Here is a 20,912-nt window from a genome sequence, read left to right on the forward strand (position 1 = left end):
CCGATAGGAACCTTCATCCCAGTCACCCCTCCGAGGTTGACAAAATTAGCATCAATTTGTTGCAAGTCACTAGCGGTGATCACGTGAATAGGCTGGTCCCCGCCACAGAATTATGGAATTTCCACCACTGACTCGGACACTCCCAATGGATATAAACACCGCCCATCCCTCATTTGAGCACGTGAACACTTAAGAACTTTAATTACTGATAATGCATCACTCTCAGCGCTCTGTGCCACCCACCACCACACATCAGTGATGGACTGTCCAGCGACACAGGTCAACTGGCGAGTGAGTGGTCATTGCTTAGGCTAGGGAGGACAGAGTGGCTGGGAGGTCGTGGTGGTTATTTTTGGGTCGACGGTGCGCGTGGGGATGTTGGGGGTGGACGGATAGGTGGATGTTGGGGATGGGTTTAGGGGAGTTGGTGAGGTTGGGGGGGGGGAGAATGTTTGGAAACTCCTCTCCCGTCAGCCGGAGTGGTCGCGTGGGGAGCGCGTGCGTCTTGACCGATGGAACTGCGCTATTAATAAACCCGCCTGCCCGAGCCACAGAGAACACGCGCGCAATCAGCACTGTAACTCGCGTACTCGCGAACGCACTACCACGCGTTCACACGTTCGCACACGTGCATGCATGAATTCACGCACGCACACTGTAGCATGCATGTACGTACTCAAACGCTCCTACGTTCGTTCGTAGGCTGCAATAGACGTCTACGAATGTGCACACATTTACACTATGAACCCTGTGGTCCAAATTTCATTCCAGCCATGGCTAACGTCACCAATATACACTGACCAGCGCACGTTCAAACAACCCATATAACTGACATGACATAGGGAGGGAGACCTTCATTCATCAGGGATTTACAAAGAGCTGTAAAGTATTTCTAAAAAGCAGTTATTGATTTTGATACACGTGTTGTCAGGATTGCCGATACCTACAAGTATTGTGATGTTAAAGAGTGATTTCCTAAATTCTGATAAAAAAGGGTCCCATAGATATCCCTAAGTTCTGTTAATGCAATTATTTGTAACAGCATTACCAACATTTTCTGATACAATGCTGATGTTGACTTTGTAAAGCTATAGTCGTAGGTTTTTACCCTTTTACACTGGTACAAAACTGACACCTTTATTCAAGGCATCATGTTTGCAATAACCACAACACAAGTAGTCAAAAAAGCAAACAAAAAGAAGCAACTCTGATAATGATAATAATATGCACTGTCCTTGAAGTTGATTGGTCCACACCCGAGACGGCTTTCTTTAGAGCCTAGTCCCCATTGGTGTTGGACCAGATGACACCAGAAGGCGTACAACTCAAACACAGTGCAATATCAGAGTATTGAGAGCTCGGGGTAAGCATTTACACTATGAGATATCTTTTACCAGTGGCAAAATATAGTAGTAGGTTTTTACCCTTTTTGTAAAGCTAGTTTAAGCTTTGTTGACCTATGGTAGGCTCAGGCCAGATTCGGATAACATCTGCCACGAATGTACATGGACAGAAGTTGAACTTGTTTTGCTGACATCATATGGCTATTTGTGAGTGCACATTAAACTGTAGTTAAGCCATCATGAATCGTCCAAAGCAGCGTAGTAGGTTCTGTGATGCTTTTATAGTTGTGGTTATTGTAAGATTTTATCAAATGTTGAAAAAGATCATGAATGCTCATAACTGAAAAGACCCTAAAGCTTCATGTGGATTGACAGGATAGGCATCTTCCACACAACTATATGCAATGACGACATCGCTTTGCCTGATTTGAAGTGAGATGTCACAGGTTTATGAAACTCCCAAACCCACTGGGCTACGAGATGTCCAGCAGTTGACAGCACAGCAAATAGGTTATCATCCTGTCTGTGGGCACTTTTGAATCTCATCCCCTCGTATATGTAATGGGTTCAATTGAGGCACACACTTGAACTTGGAGGCAACACATTTTATTCTACTATCATCACAGTAACTCTTAATAACAACAGAGGGTGGTGAACCACCGCTCCTATACTAACTATATACACTTGGGGGGGAGATGGCTATTTACGCACTGGATGGAACAACTACTAAATCGGACCAGGACAGCCAACACGGTGCCTGGTCCACGTGCGCGAAGACCGGAGATCGAAGACCACGATGAGGGAGGTTTCTTCCCAGAGATGAACAACCCCGGTCCCCCCCGGGACTCGGCTTTTATCCTCTGCGGCGTGGCCAGACCCCTTTTCCAGATCCTTCACGATGGTTCAGGGACCCACATCATCACATGTTCCTCTCACCCCCTCCTCCCTGGTCCTCGTTACCACCTCATCCGGTCACGTGCCCCCTCGGGATTACTCAGCCTCTTCACTGGTATGCTCACTCAGGTGCCAGGGAGAGGCTCCACACATACAGTACCGCTCACACGGTACTGTCGCTATACTATAGTGCCATCATCAATGACACTACATATACATAGTAGGCTATCTCCAGGTGCTCTCGTTTTTACTACGCACAAAAAACACTCCTTAAAGGAGTTCTCCATTGTGTTTCCGTGTTGTACCTTAATGTTTTTTGGCACAATGTCCCAACATTTCGCTCCACATGCTGCGATATTCGGGCAAAGAAGCTTCCGCATCGGAGAGCTGTACAACACAACCCCTTAAAACCTTACGCAGCGGTACTCCTTAACAGAATGGGCTAAACTTCCCGTTGCTTGACCTTTGTGAAAACGAGTCTGGAGACTCTTGATAAACGAATGACTTTGTTTTAATGATTAGCATCAGTGCCCTCTCGCAAGGTACCGCCCCCCACCCCGCTAGCTCACATGTCAGCCTTGATAAGGGATCCCTGATGCCGTAAACACAGCAGGGTTAAATATAGAGAGGCATGTGGTCATGGGAGGCTGTGGCTGGGCTGGGGTTTGAGTGGCAGGGTTAAGGAACACGAGGTATTGCTGGCTACGGTTGCACGGGGTGGGTACATTGAACTTGGGCTTGACCAGATGAGGGACGTGCGCCACTTGGTGTTGTGGATAGACCCTTGCTAGTTGAATCGGGAGGCTCACGATGGCCAATGTCCGATACATTTGAACCAATATTGCTGAGATCCTAGATTTTAAATCTGGGTTTGTCAAGTGCAGCGAGTTTATGGTCCCAGCTCGGTAACCAATGACTGCACAGAAAACATGTATTAAAATTGGTTTTCGCTTGTGTGTTATTATTTGTATTATTACGTGTATTATCACATTTGTTTACCCAGGAATGTCTGATTGAGTATCAAAACTCTTTGCCGCGAGGGTCCTGCCAAGTAATTTTTGCTAAGTGTAATCCCAATTGAGTAACGTTGCAGGTAATATATCAGCGCGGGGATGTTTGGCCAATGCTAGTTCCATTGTATGGTTTTTTTCTTAGCTTTGCGACGAAACTGAAGAACCTGGAAGAATCTAATACAAAACGAGGGGAACATACAAACACCACACAGGCGTCCGAGTTAAGAATCGAACCCAATAGTTTTTGCTTTGTAGCACAAGTGTTACTACTGTGCCACCCTGCTGCCATCAGTGTATATTCCAGCCCTTTGAGATCTTTTTTTTATTAGTGTTAATATACTGCGTATAGTCCATGAGACGGCATATATTGTTACGACGGTACCACTTTTAGTTGTTTAACTTTATATATCCAATGGAAGTTATTTGCAGTGGAAATACCCTCTATATGCCTTGATGTAGGGGCCGGTAAAAAGAGGGGCCCTGTAGGGTTAGTGGCTGGTTGGCTAGATGAGTCGGATTATGGTCTGGAGATTGTCTAGTACTAGTGGCTGGTTAGCCAGTTAGTGGTGAGGTAAGTGGAATTGTTACGACTAGTGGCTATTTGGTTTGTGGGCTGGCGTTCGGCCACTGTCCTTTCCCAAAAACACGTTGACCCTGCTCCCCATTAAAACTTGTAGCCTTTTTAGTTATTTGGCCTTTCTGTTAATGACTCCCAAGTAGCAATTAAATAAGGGAGGCTTCTTGACTCACCTGAGATGTGATGTTGCCGTCCTGGGTTCATTGTTACAAATTTAAACCACAACCCACTTAGACTATTTTCAAATGCGTGCGGGAAGCAGTTTTTACACTTCGATACAATTCTGACAACCTAGATTCAATTGCTACCCACATTAGTGGCACCTCTATCTTATCCCATTCTGGGCCTCTGCTAAATTGACTCGGGCTTGCAATGAAACCATAGTGTCTTGTCGACAAAGGTGGCCAGATGCGGTGTTGATCATACGACCCTCTAATACGTGATGCCAATTCTTGTGATTCGTATTTGCCCCCTGTGGTCTGTACAGAAAACTGAGGAGTCCTTACATTTTAATATATTTGGGCTTGTGTGTGGGGAGCAGCATCTTAGCGGTTAGCACGCTGCACTACAGACCCAGCGAGTTGGGTTCCATTCCTGGCCACAGCTAAGTGGTGTCGTAACCTTTGCTGGGCGTCCTCTTTACCGACTCGGCCTTAAATGAGTAGCTGGTGCAATGTGCAGGCATGGTGCTGACCACACTTGCCCGTCAAGCGTCATGCCAGTTTTTAATAAGTGGTCACAAACAGCACTTGCCTTTGCAGTCCGTAAGGCTAAATTGAAGATATGTCTATGTTTCCATTTGTACGCATGCAACCAAAGCAATTTTTTTTTTTTAATCCGCCTTATATAAAAATTTTCCCAAAACAATCGAAAACAACGTTGAGGATATATATGTGCGTTCATGCAGCGCGAGTGACGCTCCCTGCCATGAGCGATGACGGAGAAGCATCGGTACCAATTTCGGTGGAGAGTTCTTCATGAAAATCTCCCTATAAATATCCCCAGTGGCAACGGGGTGTGATAGAGGTAGCACTGTGACTCGATAATTGCACGGTCAGTACTGAAGGAGATGAGACGCACCAGAACATTTAGCTTTATCCTTCTTGTTACGGTTTAGTTATTGCTTTTGTGTGGAGTGGTGTTTACGCTCCGTTGGCCTGCTCAGGCAAGTTTCATGTGGTTCTTATCTTTGTTTGTGGCCATGATCCAGTGGGGAAAATTCCACATTCCTACAGCAGAGGCACTGATTCCAAAGGATAACCACTGCTATCTTTTTGTAAAGTGGTACTCATTTAAATGATCCTGGATGGATGAGCGACTCATTTGACTAACGCGACCACGCGTGGCTGAAGCCTGAATGTCATTGGGGCAGTTTCAAAAATTAGCCAACCGCACAGGTAACATTTGCAAAGCATCGTAATAATAATATATATGACGGTATAATTTTGTAATTCTCGATAGTTTTACAAAATATGAGTATCATTAGACCTCCTTTGCCAGTACCAAAATATAATAGCAGGGGTTTTTCCCTTTTTTTCTGGCAACAAAACTGAAACCTTTTTACAAGAATTCATGTCTGCATTAACCACAATACTTGCAGTCAAAATGCAAAAAAAAACACTATGATAATATATGCATTGTCCTCCTCCCACTCCCCAATCCCCTGCCACTCCACCATCTTTCCCCCATTGGGAGCAGGCTCATCAGGGACACTCACTCACAAGTGCTTCTTGGAGGAACTTCTCTTCTGGACGGTCAAGTACGAGTTCCCGCAGAAGATGGTGACACTGCTGCTGAACATGCTGCCCGACCAGGAGTACAAGGTGACATCTCGACGCGCGCCACTCCGTCTCCCTGTTTGTCGTTCGACTCTATCGCCGAGTAGTTTTCCACCTCGATGATGATAATACTGCACACACTGATTTAGGACTTTGCGCTAACCTTTCGTGTAAATGTCCCCCCGGTTACATTTGCAATCGCATCTGTTCATATTGGTCTCCGTCTACCTCTGTTTCTCTTTCGTTCCACTCTGTACCAAACATCAACAGTTTTTCCAGGTTTTCCCCATCACGCCGAATTTATATGTCCATCGTATTTTAGTTTCCATTATGGTTGACAGACTAACCTTTTCACCGATGGTTGGTTCTTCTTTCTGTCCAAGGGATAACATTCGTCCTCTACAGCACCATAGTTGCAACAGCTGGGCTTTTCCCACTATCTGTTGCAATGATTGCAGTTTGGCTTTCTAAATAGTTTAAATTCAACCGCCAACAAAGTTACGTCGGTTAGTCGGTGCCATTTGCAATCGGAAGTTCATAACTTTATATGTCAGTTGGAGTTCCACTCACTATATGATTTCTCAGGTGGCAATACAATTATTTCCCCTTTGTGGGCAATCAACTGTGGTTGCCCCATATTGTCCCTGGGCTCAGTCATAGGATAATGATGTTCCACTCAGCTCTTTGTGTGCCTTCGTGTTTCTCTGCGATTCCTCGCCCATCTGGGTCATTCTCTCTGTTCGTGAGTGAGTGAGCACTGTGCAGCGCGTTACGAGTTTAAATTATTATGAAGTTTCCACCTGGCTCAGAAATGCCCCATGCTCATTTGAGTGGGGAAATTATTTTTTATTTGACTTGACATTCACCCGCATGCCAAGATCCTCTCTACACTAATAGCGAACGGGCGAATCTTAGCCGGTTAAGGAAGTGAGGGTTGTCCTGTTTGTGGGAATTGGTGGTGGTTTTTAGAAGGTGGTGGAGATGGTTGGGTGTGGGTTTGCAGAGGCTGGAAGACTACGGTGTTAAAGTGTTTTGCAACGATGGAGTCTTAATGTTCCTCTGCTCAACCGAGCTTTGAGGCGACGCTCAAAGTTGTTTGTGATTTTGAGCCGGAATTTGAAATTCCACACTGCCATGGTTGCACTTATTCTTTCCCTCGGATGACCATTATTGAATTCGCACAAAATGGTACCCACTTTATGAGTACTATTTTTTATGGTTATGGGCTTGATGAACCCCCAACTGGAATTGTAACTTTATGCAAACTGGCTAACATCCCGGTGGCCAACATTCCCAGGTGCAAATTTGCTAAATTAGAAATGTAACCCCAGATTACCTTATTTGAAATACACATAGCAATCAACGTCCCCCACTGCCAGACAAATGCCTATTTGTCGGTCAGGTGCTGAGTCACCTCGTACCCACAGATGACACCTGTTAATGGGAGTGCCCTTTCGAATGTGTTCAGATGAGATGCGATTTAAAGAGGTCTGAGACGCCCTGTTATACAGGACGCTACATAAAAAAAAAATCGCATCATCATTACCATAGGAATGTCGAGTTTCCACCTGCAGGTGATGTAAGCCACCGCCCAACGCTTATTTCGACATGGGGGAAACACTATTTTTTTCACGGTAACCCTAACCGTGACCCTCCAACTCTGACCCCTCCATCCTTGTTCCCTGTTCTGCCCTCTTGGGGGCAGGTGGCCTTCACCAAGACGTTTGTGCAGCACTATGCATTCATCATGAAGATGCTGATGCGCTCCCATGAGTCGGACACGCTCTCCAACCGCATCGTGCACATCAGCGTGCAGCTGTTCAGCAGCGAGGAGCTGGTGCGCACCGTGCTGCACGAGAGCCACCTGCTCAAGGTCATGGTCACCGTCCTGCTCGACATGATGATGACCTGCCTGGTGAAGAGCCCGCTGCAGGGTGAGCAAGCTGGATGGTGGGTGGGCACGGGCTGAAGGCTGTGGCGGGTGATGAGTTTTGTGCGGAGAAGTTGAGTGTTTTTTAGCTTGTGGTCGAGTGCAGGCGTGTTGATTGAGCGGGAGGTTGAATGAGTGGGCGGGTGAGTTTAGTTCTTGAGTTAGAAAAATAATGATCTGTTTGTTAGGTTAGCTTGTGGAATAGCAAGCAGTTGCGTGGTTCAGCTAGTGAGTGGGTAGGTTCAAAGGTTGGTTGGCAGTGGCGGTGTGGGAAAGTGAGTGGGTGAGTGAGCAGCTGGGTGAATAATTGAACGAATTTGAATGTCAGTAAGTAAGGGGATGAGTGAGTGAGTGAATACATAAGTGACTGGGTAAGCCAGAAGGTAATACCATCGAGCACATTAGCTATTTGTTGAGCAAATACGTGACTGAATAAGTAAGTGAGAGAGTGGGTGAATTCGTGTGTGCGTGGGTGAGTGATTGAATTAATTTACACACTACCAGGATTGGGCTAGAGAACAGGTGAGTGAGTTAGTGGGTGGGTGAGTGAGTTATTGGGCAGATGAGGTATCAAGGAAGTGAGCGTTAGTTGACAATACCCTTGGTGGGGCCTTGTCCCCTTGCTGCCTTCCTCTCTGCTTGTCTCGGCAGACGAGGATAATTTCAACCTGGTGGTGAACTGCGGGGAGGCTCTGCTGAAGAACAACACGTATTGGCCTCTCGTCAGTGACTTCATCAACATCCTGTCGCATGGGAGCGTCGCCCGCCAGTTCCTGCACGATCACGCACTGCTGCAGATGTGGATGATGTTCCTGTCCTTCTTCCAGGGTGAGTGTCATGTGGAGCTGGGTAGAAAGATTGGGAGTGGTAGTGTAGCGGTTAGCGCACTGCGCTACGAACTTGGTGACCCAAGTTCAACTCCCGCTCACTGCCAACACCAGTGATAATTATCCAAACTGGTCCTGGGCCTCCCCTAGCTCGACTTGGCTTTGCTGGTGCAATGTGTAAACATTCCCACTCGGGAGACAAAGGCAGCTGGGCTTGGTAATATGCCACCCCCACTCCCTCTTATGCCGTGCTGGCCTTCATAGGTGCTCGCTAACAGCAATTGCCCCAAAAGTCTGTTATGGCTATACAGGTGATCTCTGTCTCGTTGCATTGCAAGTCATACGAGCGGGTTTCTTCTATAGAGACAGATGATGATCGTCATCATCATCTATGATGATCGTCATCATCATCTATGATCAAGTCACTGCTGGTGGGTCGTCTGTGAGGAATTGGCACCCTGTTGACGATGATAGCCGCTCTTTTACGCCACAATGACTGTTGACGCCCACGCGCTGGTTGTGCGGATCTACAGCGACTCCTCACTCCTTACTGCCACCCATCTGCTTCCGTGGCAGGCATGAACCTGAACCGGCGCGAGCTGAACGAGCATGTTGAGTTTGAGTCGCAGACGTACTACGCCGCCTTCGCCGCCGAGCTGGAGGCGTGTGCTCAGCCCATGTGGGGCCTCCTTGCACACTGCAAGACGCCGGTACGCACGCGCACACACATGCGTACACGCCCACACGTGTATACAAATGTATGTGGAGAGCGTGAGTGTAGCGGTTAGTGCGCTGTGCTACGAACCTGGCAACCCGAGTTCGATTCCCGCTCACGGCCAATGCCAGTGACGAATATCTGAACTGGTCCTGTGCCTCCCATAGGTCGATTCAGCCTAAAAAAATTGCACCTGGTGCAGTGTGTAAACATCGCCACTGGGGAGACGAAGACGGTCGAGCGTGGTGCTGGTCACCCACCCCCTCGTGTGCCGTGCCGGCCTTCATCGGTGCTCGCTAACAGCACTTGTCCCAACTGTCTGTTAAGGCTATACAGGGGTGGGGGGGGTTGTGTTTGTTTTTTTTTGTCTTTTTTTTTGTCTTTGCACACGTGTACAAACATCTCCGTACGCGTACATGTGTGTCTGTCTTGTGGGGGCGCACACAGGCGCGCACATGGAGATATTGCCTGACGGTAGCGCATTGGCTGCTTGTTGCAGAGGTTCGCTTTTCGCAACTGGCTGGCTGCGCTGGTTATTACTGTGGGTGTATTAACCATAAAGATTCTACACACCATCTGCTTCACAGTGGACGTTAAAGATCCCCTGTTTTTCTTCGGATTTGAAAACGTACCCGCAAATTATTCATTTGCGATTACACATCGCAATCTTGCCCCCATCCGGCAGAATGATGCTCGCTCGCCGCACAGGGACAACTGCCGCTGGGGGTGACCTATCTTATGCTAGAGATGAGATGCAATGCAGGTTGCTTCTCACGTGTAAAGCACCCTGAGACGCCCTGGCCTAAAGGGGCGGTTTATCAAAAACAAATGACTATAACATAATATTTTTATCAAAAGCTATCAGTGTTGGCATCGAGTACATAGAATAAAATTGCTTCTGTACCATGTGTGCGCGCAGGAATCGGCGGAATACACACGGACGGTCATTCGCTTCTGCCTGGAGCATTTGCAGGACTGGTTTGATGCCATAAACTTTGTTGACGAGGTACTGACACACGTTGGGTTAGTTTGAAATATTATTATAATTTGAATTAACATTTGATTCTTAGATAATTATCAGGGGGTTTTCTATAATTTTTTTTAGACTAGCTCTTTGTTTGATGTGGATTTTGATAACTGTTAGGACAATTATAAAAAACTAAGTTGTGTTTTTGTCTTTGTGCTGGTGTCTATTTCACTCATCGCTGTACTTTATTTTACTTGCTTTGGTTTTGTCATTTCGCTGCCCCAGGTCACTCTTGCAAATGAGACTCATCCTGGTCTCTCAAGTTCTCACCTGGTTAAACGAAATGAACTTAAAACTTGAATGATGTTCATACGTTAATTGAGAACTCGTCATTAGAAGGGATGGTGACTGATTGACAAGAGTGTTGTCAGAATGTCAGCCAAAGAGAGAACACGCCCGGGAATTGTCGAGTCACGGATTTGCCAATCTTTTTTTTGCAGCCGGCACCAAACCAACTCACGTTTCACCTGCCCCTCCACCGCTACTATGCCATGTTCCTGAGCCAGGTACGTACATATATACAGATATGCACAACGCCTACAACTGTAGCTGGCACCTCTCATCTGTAGTCAGACGGTGTAGCCTTTGTCAAAAGATGCCAATCATAATGTACTGATGGGGTGGTCTCAGTGTTTTGGGTGAATGCTTTGTGCCCATGTTTGTGCGCTCATCCACATGCGTGCTTGTTTGTGCACAACCGTGCATATGTGTGCCTACACATGTTTGCCTATGTTCGTGTGTGGTTTTGTGTATTTGTGAGGTCATGTGACACACATGTGTGGCTAAGATTGTGTGTGTAAGTGTGCTAGTACATTAATTGGGAGTGTGCATGCTTTTGCATACGTGTGTGCGACTGCTTTTGTGCATGCGTGCTTGTTTGTCCACATATGCTTGACTGCGTATGTGAATGTGCATTTGCCTGCATCTGTGTGCCCATGTGTATGTTTCACTAGGCTGTGCGCTCCCAAGATATGGATCTGGATTCCCTTCTTCCAGATTCTGAGCTGCTCATGAAGATGATGGTTCACCCCCTGCAGATACAGGTGAGATCCTGTAAATCAAAGGTTAATTGTCACGTTCCACATTAACCCAGATTCCCAACCATTCACTGCGTGGGGTCACATCGATAGAACCGTGCAAAGTAACAACAGAACTCCAGGATAGAAGTGAAACACTTCGATAGGCATTTGCATTGTTTTATTTGTCAGCCCATGCGAGTGTTGTAACACTCATTCAAATGGTTCCTTGAAGTGTATTGGGATCAGTATCATTTATTGAAGACTAGATGTATTTATAGATGCCTTCAGCACGTGGGAATGTATTTCAGAATTAATTTGGCTCATGGAGATCTGGTTTCAGGATAAGTTGTGTTGAGGCTTAGCTTTCCAGTAAGTCGAGTCCTAAGTGTGTTGACACTTAACCACAGGTGAATGAGTTTGTACGGTCATTGTCTTAAGACATCTCTCGGAGACGAGGCTTTGGGAATGGGAGTCTTGGCTAGGTTTAATAGCAAACCTTCTACATTTGAGAAACGAGTTTATACTCTTAAAGAATTCAATCAAAGCACTTTTGAGGTGTTGGCACAGAACCGAGTATTGAACCTCCTATTTATAGTTCTAGCCATGTGTTCACTGGTTGGTAAGATATAGGCCACCTCTTGTGATTGACAAGAAAGTTGTTTTTCCCCATGAATAGCTTTCCTTAATTTTAAAACCACTTTCCAAACTTGTTGGAAAAACAGTTGCTCAGTTTTTTTCCCAGTTTCAATATAATCTTTCATCCCATCCGCTTACACGTTTCTGTGCGTTGTTTGAAGCTCATGATTTTTCGAGCCTACGCAATTATTCTGTTATGATGAGTCATTCTCATGATTGACATATTTGATTTCAGTTCTCCAACATGGCCACAATGAACCCACCACCCTGAACCATCCAGCCACCTCTCTATAAAGTGGCATGTGGTTAATGTTTGCTGCAACCACTAGGTGGTGATGGAACCCCACAATGCACGACAATACTCACACCATTTATATTTATGGTGCTAATATTCCTGTGTTAATAGTGACTCATGGTATACACATTGCTCATACAATTACTGAATTGAGCAATAACTTACTTTGGAGATATTTTTTTACTGAAGCTTTTGCAAAATAAATTGCAAAATACATTTTTGCCCAGTGTCATTTTGCCATGCATTTGTGTTTAGTCCTTTTGATTTAACCTTATGGTAGTCTGTTTAGGTGACAGTATCTGTTGTAATATAAATCCGGGATTAATAAGTCAAATTAAAAACGAAACCTCATTGTCTCCATGCTCAAATGAGCATGGAGGACCATGCTCATCTCGGTTGGCAGCCCTAGCCAGTGGTCAAAATTTTCACATTTTTAAGGTGCACCTAGTAACGATCACATTTCACTACCCACATATTGTATGTAGATATGTTTGAACTCCTTTCGCACCGTACGTTTACTGGCAAATTAGACATTTGCAAAGGACATTGAAAAAAATTACGTAACTAATTGTGAAAACATAATGAACGTTGTCATCAATATTTTTTTTTAGTAAATATAATCATTATTAATATTAAACAATTCAACTTATATCACACGGCACAATATTTTCTCACTCAACTATAGAGAAACGACTCGGAGGTGCGAGCAACCACAGTCAAGCGACGGAGACCTTTGGCCAAATCACTTGGGATCTCCTGATCTTGTTAGATCTCAGAGGCTATGTAGGGTTGGGTCTGCACAGAAGCGGGTTGCCATCATGATTGTGGCTACGCTGTGGGCACCTAAAGGTAGTGCAGCAATCTCGTGGTTGTGCTGTACTTCTATGGTCCCACATCTGTGCTCCCCACCGTCCATCAACCCGCAGTGACCACTGTCATAAAGTATAGTCAAACAACCCCTGTGACCGACACGGTGCGTGGAGGCGGTATTCATCCAGTAGCCGATTGACAAATGGCTCTAAAGTTTTTTTTTGCCATTATGAGCTTCCTGAACCACCTGGCCACCTCCGTGCAAATTTATTAACGCAAAATGTTACAGAGAATGCAAGGAGAGGCTAACATTTGCAGTGTGCTCTTTTGAAAGTTTTATAAAGTTGAACTTGACAAAGTGCATTTGGTGCTTGGGTAATTTATCATATTAAGTCCAAGTGTTAAGTTGATGTATTTAGCTATTACAGCCACTGGCATGGAAGTTGTTGGAAGCATTTCGTATGACATACAGTCCTATATACGCTGACACATCTGAACTTATTAAATCAAAATTGCAGCCACATCGTGATTTGAATCACTGCAATGTTTTACATTTATAAATGTACTAGCTTTCCTACCCGGCTTCGCCCGGGACTTGGATTCACCATGCCCGGCCGCCTTTGTCTCCCCAGTGGCGATGTTCACACACCAGTTACTCGTTTGAGGCTGAGTCGACCTAGGGGAGGTCCAGGACCGGTTCAAATAATCGTCATTGGTGGTGGCCGTGAGCGGGAATCGAACTCGGGTCGCCGGGCTCGTAGCGCGGCGCGCTAACCACTGCACTACCGCTTCAAAGACAAAGATCTCCCATATAGCCTTAAAAGACTATAGAGGGGCAAGTGCTGTTAGCGAGCACCTATGAAGGCCGGAACGGTACACGAGGGGGTGGGTGGCCAGCACCACTCCCGACCGCTTTTGTCTCCCCAGTGGTAATGTTCACACACCACACCAGTTACTCGTTTGAGGCTGAGTCGACCTAGGGGAGGCCCAGGACCGGTTCAAATAATCGTCACCGGTGTTGGCCGTGAGCGGGAATCGAACTCGGGTCGCCGGGTTCGTAGCGCAGCGCGCTAACCACTACACTACCGCTCCCCCCACACACAAACGCGCGCGCGTCCATAGGTACACATACACGCGCTTGCTGCAGACACACACAACTTTCAGGGTGCGTACGGCAGTGAACGACTCAAATAATAAACCAATGCTGCGCGAAGAACGCCTTAGACCTGCAACACATTTGTATTCTACTTTACCCGCGATCAGCAGGCACACTCCGTTACGCTTCCGCACACGGCTCACATGACAGATGTGACGTCACAGCTCACTTGCCATGAAAAATATATGCATTATTGCACCCCCCCCAAAAATACAGAAGTGTATTTTTATAATTTCTGCATTGTGTACAGTCTGGAAAGTACCCACATGGCAAATTTCAAGTTTGTTGCATGTCGGGAAGTACGCTAAACATTTTGAACAGACACACATAATCACAAATTTCCCTTTTATATTTCTATAACTGATGTGACTGGATAGCTCTGAGTGATTATGCGTATGATGCAGCACTCGGCCAGCGCTACTGAGTCCCGAGTTTGATCCCTGATGCTGGGGATTTGTCACGAATTGGTATTTATTTTGAAACATTTAGCCTGCACTGCTGAAACCATGAGTTGGAGCCCTGGACTGGATCTGGGTGTCTCTCACAAATCGGTGTTACTATCGGAACATCGAGCTAGCTCTACTAATGCTCGGGGTTTGAGCTCCAAGGTGGGATGCTTCCTCAACATACCGATGTCAATATTGCAGCATTGAGCCAGAATTACAGAGATCTGGATAGTTGTCAATTATGATTTGTATTGGAACATCGCGCCCAGCAATGATGGGCTCTGAGTTTTAGCCTTGGGCGGGGAGTGTGTCTGATGGGTTTTGTGTATCTATTGGAGCACTGCTCCAATAGATACACAAGCTTTGAACTGGGCCTTTTTACGAGTATACAAAAATATGAATTACACCTTACGTTGAAATGCAATCTGTAATTATATAATTACCAACCAGACTAACCATTTCATCTCATCCGCACGGTATTCAGCCACCACACTGCGGGTCACTACACTTCCCCTTCTGCTTCTTCCTTCCCGCGTCTTGACTTGGGAATTCCACCCCCCATTGTCTCTTTTTCCAACTTCTTATCACCCAAGCTCAAAAGTAACAAGAAACGTGTTAACTCTTATCAAGTACAACCTTTTTCGTGCGTTTTGTTCCTGGCCACTTGGCATTTTGGGACTTTGGGCCTGTGCTTGCCAACAATGATATATATAAAATATATTTATTATTTGACGGTGTTAGGATTGGAACCCTGAGTTGTAGAGGTGGGTGTATTATCAAAGCATGTTGGTTCGCATGTTTAGCCCCAAGTATGTGTGGTTAATGGGAACTTGATGCCTTTCAAAAGGTATCTATTTGGCGTTTGAACATCTTAACGCCTGTTTTATTCCAAGAAAGGTTAACACCATTTTTATTCATCATTTGGAATGCTGGCAAAAAGGTCCCATAAATACCTCTCAATGTTGATGCAATTGGTGTAAGGTTGAGTCCGCAGATTTGATAATTATCCGAAGTGGAATTCCTCATGTTGGCTGTCATAGGGGCAGACACCTTCACCAGGTCCTCTTTAAGTCCTGAATTTAAAGGCCATGCATAATTTATTTTATATTCACTTTTGTATTCATACAAAAAAGTACTTGTACAATTTATTTTTTATTCAATGTCAAAACTGGCACAGTTATCACAAACCTTCCACTCCCAATGTTCTCATTGCCCTATGAAAGGATACATTTTACAGTTGAACTTATCAAAGCAGCACCGATGTTGTCTTGCTCGCTTTGTGTGTTCATAATTACAATGTGCTGACCTACTGATATTTCCCACTGTTAGCTGTGTGCTGACCTGACTCACATTATTCGTTGCATTTATAATGTGCCGACTTGCGCATTCACTATTTTAATTTTTATTGTAATTAATAAGCCGCTGTTGTCCTATCTCTATTGCCCATTGCACACACGCATGCATACACACACACACATACACGTGGGTACGGACACCGCATGTGCTTACGCATTTTGACGAGGGCAATGTTAGTTTGTAACGTGCCGCATAGTATCCGCTCGCGCCCGCCGAGAGAGAATGATTCAGGCACGAGGATAAAAACCACAGACGAGGGAAGGGCAGCCAGGCGGAGAGCCACGAGCAACAGTTTGCCCAAGCTCGGTGGCCCTCTATATATCACGATGTGTTCAGCCAATTCGGAATATTTTTTCCTAATCATCAAAATATGTATTTCTACTGGAGGAATCAGATGAGCTGTAAAGCTCTTTTTCACAGATGTCCGGTAGGGGGTGGGTGAGACCATTATAACAACAAACAATACAAAAAACACAATACCCGTGCAAAATATAACAAAGGTAAACAAATCACTGAAAATATACAAATACAGTCAAACTAAGCTATTTTTTGCTTTACCAGGTACAGCCCACTGAGCTATGAGCTCTTTCAATTAATGGATGTTTATAGAGTTTGGGTTGTGCATTTCTATGAGACAGAGAGCGAGTGCACGAGTCTGCGTGTATTATTTTGCGTGTGTTAATGCAATAACGTGGATTTGTTGAGGCATCTATGTGCACATGTGCATGATCGCACGTTATGGGGGAGCAGTGGCATAGTGGTAAGCACACTGCGCTACGAATCTGGTGACCTCATTTCGATTCACATCCATGGCTAAATTCACTGGCAAGTGATACGAATCTATTCCTGATGCCTCCTGTAAGTAACCTCAACCTTAAATGATTACATGGAGCCTTATGTAAACATCAGCACTGCTAAGACAACGGTTGCTGAGCGTAATGCTTCCTATACCACCCCCTCGTGCACTATATCAGTTCTATATATGTGCTGTCTAAATGCACTTACCCCAACAGTTTGTTAAAGGCTACACGGGTGATCTTTGTCTTTTGTGTGCCCTACCTAGGCTTGTCTGTCGGAGGTGCACAGCAACATGTGGGTGCGGAACGGCCTGCAGATCAAAGGGCAGGCTATGACCTATGTGCAATCCCACTTCTGCAACTCCATGATTGACCCTGACATCTACCTGCTGCAGGTAATTGCTAATGACACACATCTTGCCCATTGCAGGTTAAATCTTGACTTAAAGCTTCCGTGACTGCAGGAATTCATATTCTTTGGGTCTTTCGGTCTTTTTTTTTTATCTGCGTGACTTTACCCAAAGACTCAAAGAACATTGCAGGTTAATTGCTCACAGAACAACAATCACCGCCATTCGCCACAAAGTGGCTGTGACGTCACCGTGGCGGTTGTGGCAGACCAGGTGCGACTTGAGGCCATGAAGCATCACAAAGGCTCGCTGGCAGGAGATGACGGGACAGACTCGGGTGCAGTGGGTTGACTGACTGCGATGACCCGCGGATGCACCACCTTTGCTTCCCACTGTGCCAACTTGCTGCGTTTTAGTCACCCAGCGCCCTGCTCATTGTTGTGAGCATTGTTCATCCGATATTTACACTTCTCACCTGCTTCAGGTGATGGATAATACCACGCAATTAACCTGCTGCTGGCGATTGCTACAACATACATCTATCCTGCTGCAAGTAATTTCTGACAGTAGAAAACATCTTACCAGCTGCAAAGTAATTTCTAATTATATCCATGTTTTACCTGCTGCGGGTAATTGCTGATAACACACGCATAATCACCAGATGCAGGTAAATTGCCCATGACACACATGGCACCTGCTACAAATACAAACTTTCTCAGTGACTTCTTCAATAGCCCATGTCTTCCATTCACCAGATGTTGCTCATTTACGCTGTGTAAAGGGTGGTCCGTCACATGTCAATCATCTGATATAATTATACATCTTAACCATCAGCTTTTGCATGAGTCCGATTAAGTTAAAAGAAAGTTTATTGTTATTCAGGGTGTTTTTTGTGTGCGTGCACTCATTGGTAACCACGCCGAGACAATCAATCTCACGACACATTATGACATAGGTTAATCGCATATAACTAAAGCCTGCATGCAAATACATATTCTCAGCCATGTTGGCTCAAAGCTCCTACAAAACAACAACACTCAACACACTCGTCAAATGACAATGTCCCCTTTAAAGGAAAATATAAAAGAGGTGACCTTCCAGGCATTTGCCCTTCTTCATGGCATGTAGCTTGATGCAACATCTCCAAATAAATAATTTGCTTAATTTCAAAGCTCTATGGAGTGACTGACTCCTGCCATGGTAATGCAGAATATCTACCACTGGGTCAGGACCACGATCAACAATAAGCATAACCCCTTTTGCTTGCTCTCAGCAAGGGAGAAACGTTGACCTTTGTCAAACCAACCGGTCATCTCTCTAATGAAGTGTACTCCGCTTCTCCGCCTTTGCCAACCTTCATTGATCAACATGGTGAAGTATATTATTGGTTTTTTCGGTAAAGTCACGTAGAAGGGAAACAACAGAACAATATAAACATAAAACAATAAAATTGTTTTATACATTTTTTTATGTTTCTATTGTTTTGTTTCTAAAAAATTTACAATTTTTTTATGTTTCTATTGTTTTGTTTCTAAAAAAAATTAATTTTTTTTTTTATGTTTATATTGTTTTGTTGTTTCCCTTCTACGTGACTTTACCGAAAACCAATAATATGAATCCCTGCAGTCAAGAAAGCTTTAAATCAAGAAATGGTGAAGTATGGTCAAATAACTGCCATGATCGACTGGGGCGTCAGGAGGCCTGCATTCAGCGTCAGATTGACACAAGCTGTACATTACACTGCTGCATTTGTGTGTTGCGATTAAATGCCTTGTTTTTTTACGGTAGCATCCTGATTGTAACTGATTGTATGGAATCGGTCATGTGTAGCTTATCTCAGCTTAAACCTCATTCACTGCATTATTAGTTGGATGAGAATGCGTTCAGTGGAGAGGGTTAATGTCGGCTCCGTGTGTCTCCTGCCGCCTGTAGGTGTGCGCCTGCAAGCTTGACCCTGACTTCTTCATATCCTCGCTCTTTGAGAGGTGGGTACAAGAACCACAGTGAATTATTTGATTCAATTAGCAGACCACTCTCCTTTATTCAATGGGGAGGGGGGGAGTGGTGGTACAGTGGTTAGCGCATTGCGCTGTGAACCCGTCAACTTGAGTTTGATTCATGGGTAATGGCTAAAATCAATGGAGAGTGAACTCTGAACCGCGCCTGGGCCTAGCTCCTTTGTCAACCGGTACTCACCAGTGTGGTAAAGTATAGTTATGCAATTCTAGATTTGAAGCTTTCGTGACTGCAATGATTCATATTCTTAGGTTTTTTCGGTAAAGTCACGTAGGTAAAAACATAAAAAAGTAAAATAAAATAAAAATCACGACGTTTCGTGGGCAACACAAGCTTCCGTCTTCAGGTGGTACCGTCACAGCCACGACAGCTGTGTCAAGTAAATGAGAGACCGCAGGAGCCACCACTCCGTTTATATAATGGTTGGAGAAGGTGGTGGGGCAAGGGCCGCACACCTTTCATCAATATTTATTTTTATTTTATTTTACTTTTTTATGTTTTTACCTACGTGACTTTACCGAAAAAACCTAAGAATATATAGTTATGCAACCCAAATGACTGACATGGTGTGTGGAGGCTTTCATCCAGCAAAGGATTTTAATTATAGAATTCATTGTAAGGATGGCCTTTTGATTGATGCTCACTTTGACCAGTCTTCAGTTGCCTCCTTGTTGCTCTGCTACTGGTATTCTCATCATCATTACCACAGCCACTCTTTCGTCATTGATATGTCTTCTTGGCATCTCTGCTACTGCTGCTTAGTACAGCCACTCTGGTAGTTGATCAGTCTCTTTCTAACTTCCCGTTTCTATATGATTAATCTCCTTACCTCAGCAACTCTGACTACCTCTGTGACAGTCGTAAGTATAGCCACTCTTGTGGTTGATCTGTCTTCTCCTTGTGTCTCTGCTACAGCTGCTGTCATGGTTATTAGCACACATTATTTCTCATCGTCACTCCCATATCTTGTTTTTTCTGCTTACCGCTGCGACAACGTTCGTTGTTCTCAGGAGTTGCGTGTCTTCATTCTGCCTTTCATTTCTGGAACATGGTCTCCTCACTCGGTTGAATCCTATTATTAACGTGTCTTGCTGCCTACGCTGAATAGCAAAATATTCACGGTTTTTCTTAAGTACATAGCAAGTCATTATCTCCTCTATCTCCAAGATAGTGGACTTGCTAATGGTTGGTGTACTCCGTGTCCTCTCTAGTCAAAGGTAGATTCATGGTGGTGGACTTTCTCATCGATGGTCTACTCAGTGTCGGTCATGGACCTGTGCAGGTTTTTGAGTCAAGTAATGATCTGGCCAAATCGATTAGGCTACACAAACCATCATGCCACTCCTTTTCATGTTTATCTCTTCCTTGTACCCTGCAGGTTCAAGGTGGTGGACATGCTGACGATTGCTTCGAAGCACCAGAACATGGCTCTGGAGCCTGAGCATGAGCGCTCCATGCTGGAGGGTGCCCTCACCTTCCTGGTGCTGCTCTTGGGCGTACGGACGCATCTAGGTATCAGTAATGGTCAGTCTGCACGCATGCGTATTTGGTGGTGTCGCGCCAAATGGCTGTAGGTCAGGGTTTCTCAAACTCCAGTCCTCGCAGTACCCAGCACGGTCCACCTTCCCATGTTTTACCAGTCTGCATTCAGATACGAATGACGTCATGACTCGCTGCATGTGCCGCACTGCTGCTAAACGCTAGCCTCACGTGATGTAGAAAGTGCTTCTTATCAGCACGCTCTACGTCAACTGGGGGGATGCTCACGCCCATTCTCACACGTGTGATATCGATCTTAATTTGAATCGGCAATCTCTCCCATCACTCGAGGCTCACGTACTCACACGAGATGTCGGTGTTAATTTTCATGAGCTCTCTGTATGTTTGGTATGACAAACAAAGACAAAGATCCCCCCGTATGGCCTTA

The 20,912-nt window shown here is 45.1% G+C and overlaps 1 protein-coding gene across 8 annotated transcripts in view; it reads left to right on the top strand.

The window, feature by feature from the left end:
• UBR3 (ubiquitin protein ligase E3 component n-recognin 3) overlaps positions 1-20,912 on the top strand; it is a 150,255-nt gene that overhangs the window by 12,971 nt on the left and 116,372 nt on the right. For 6 of the 8 annotated variants that reach the window (XM_078609154.1, XM_078609156.1, XM_078609150.1 and 3 more), the window contains exons 8-17: positions 5,526-5,650; positions 7,311-7,539; positions 8,187-8,363; positions 8,939-9,072; positions 9,997-10,083; positions 10,545-10,610; positions 11,058-11,147; positions 16,886-17,014; positions 18,902-18,954; positions 20,364-20,509. In XM_078609154.1, coding sequence (XP_078465280.1) covers positions 5,526-5,650; positions 7,311-7,539; positions 8,187-8,363; positions 8,939-9,072; positions 9,997-10,083; positions 10,545-10,610; positions 11,058-11,147; positions 16,886-17,014; positions 18,902-18,954; positions 20,364-20,509 — 1,236 coding nt within the window. The remainder of the gene's footprint in view (positions 1-5,525; positions 5,651-7,310; positions 7,540-8,186; positions 8,364-8,938; positions 9,073-9,996; positions 10,084-10,544; positions 10,611-11,057; positions 11,148-16,885; positions 17,015-18,901; positions 18,955-20,363; positions 20,510-20,912) is intronic. The other 2 variants (XM_078609157.1, XM_078609155.1) reach the window with 1 other exon arrangement.

Source organism: Lampetra planeri, chromosome 31 (assembly GCF_965212315.1).
Source record: "Lampetra planeri chromosome 31, kcLamPlan1.2.h2, whole genome shotgun sequence".
Lineage (NCBI taxonomy): Eukaryota > Metazoa > Chordata > Hyperoartia > Petromyzontiformes > Petromyzontidae > Lampetra > Lampetra planeri.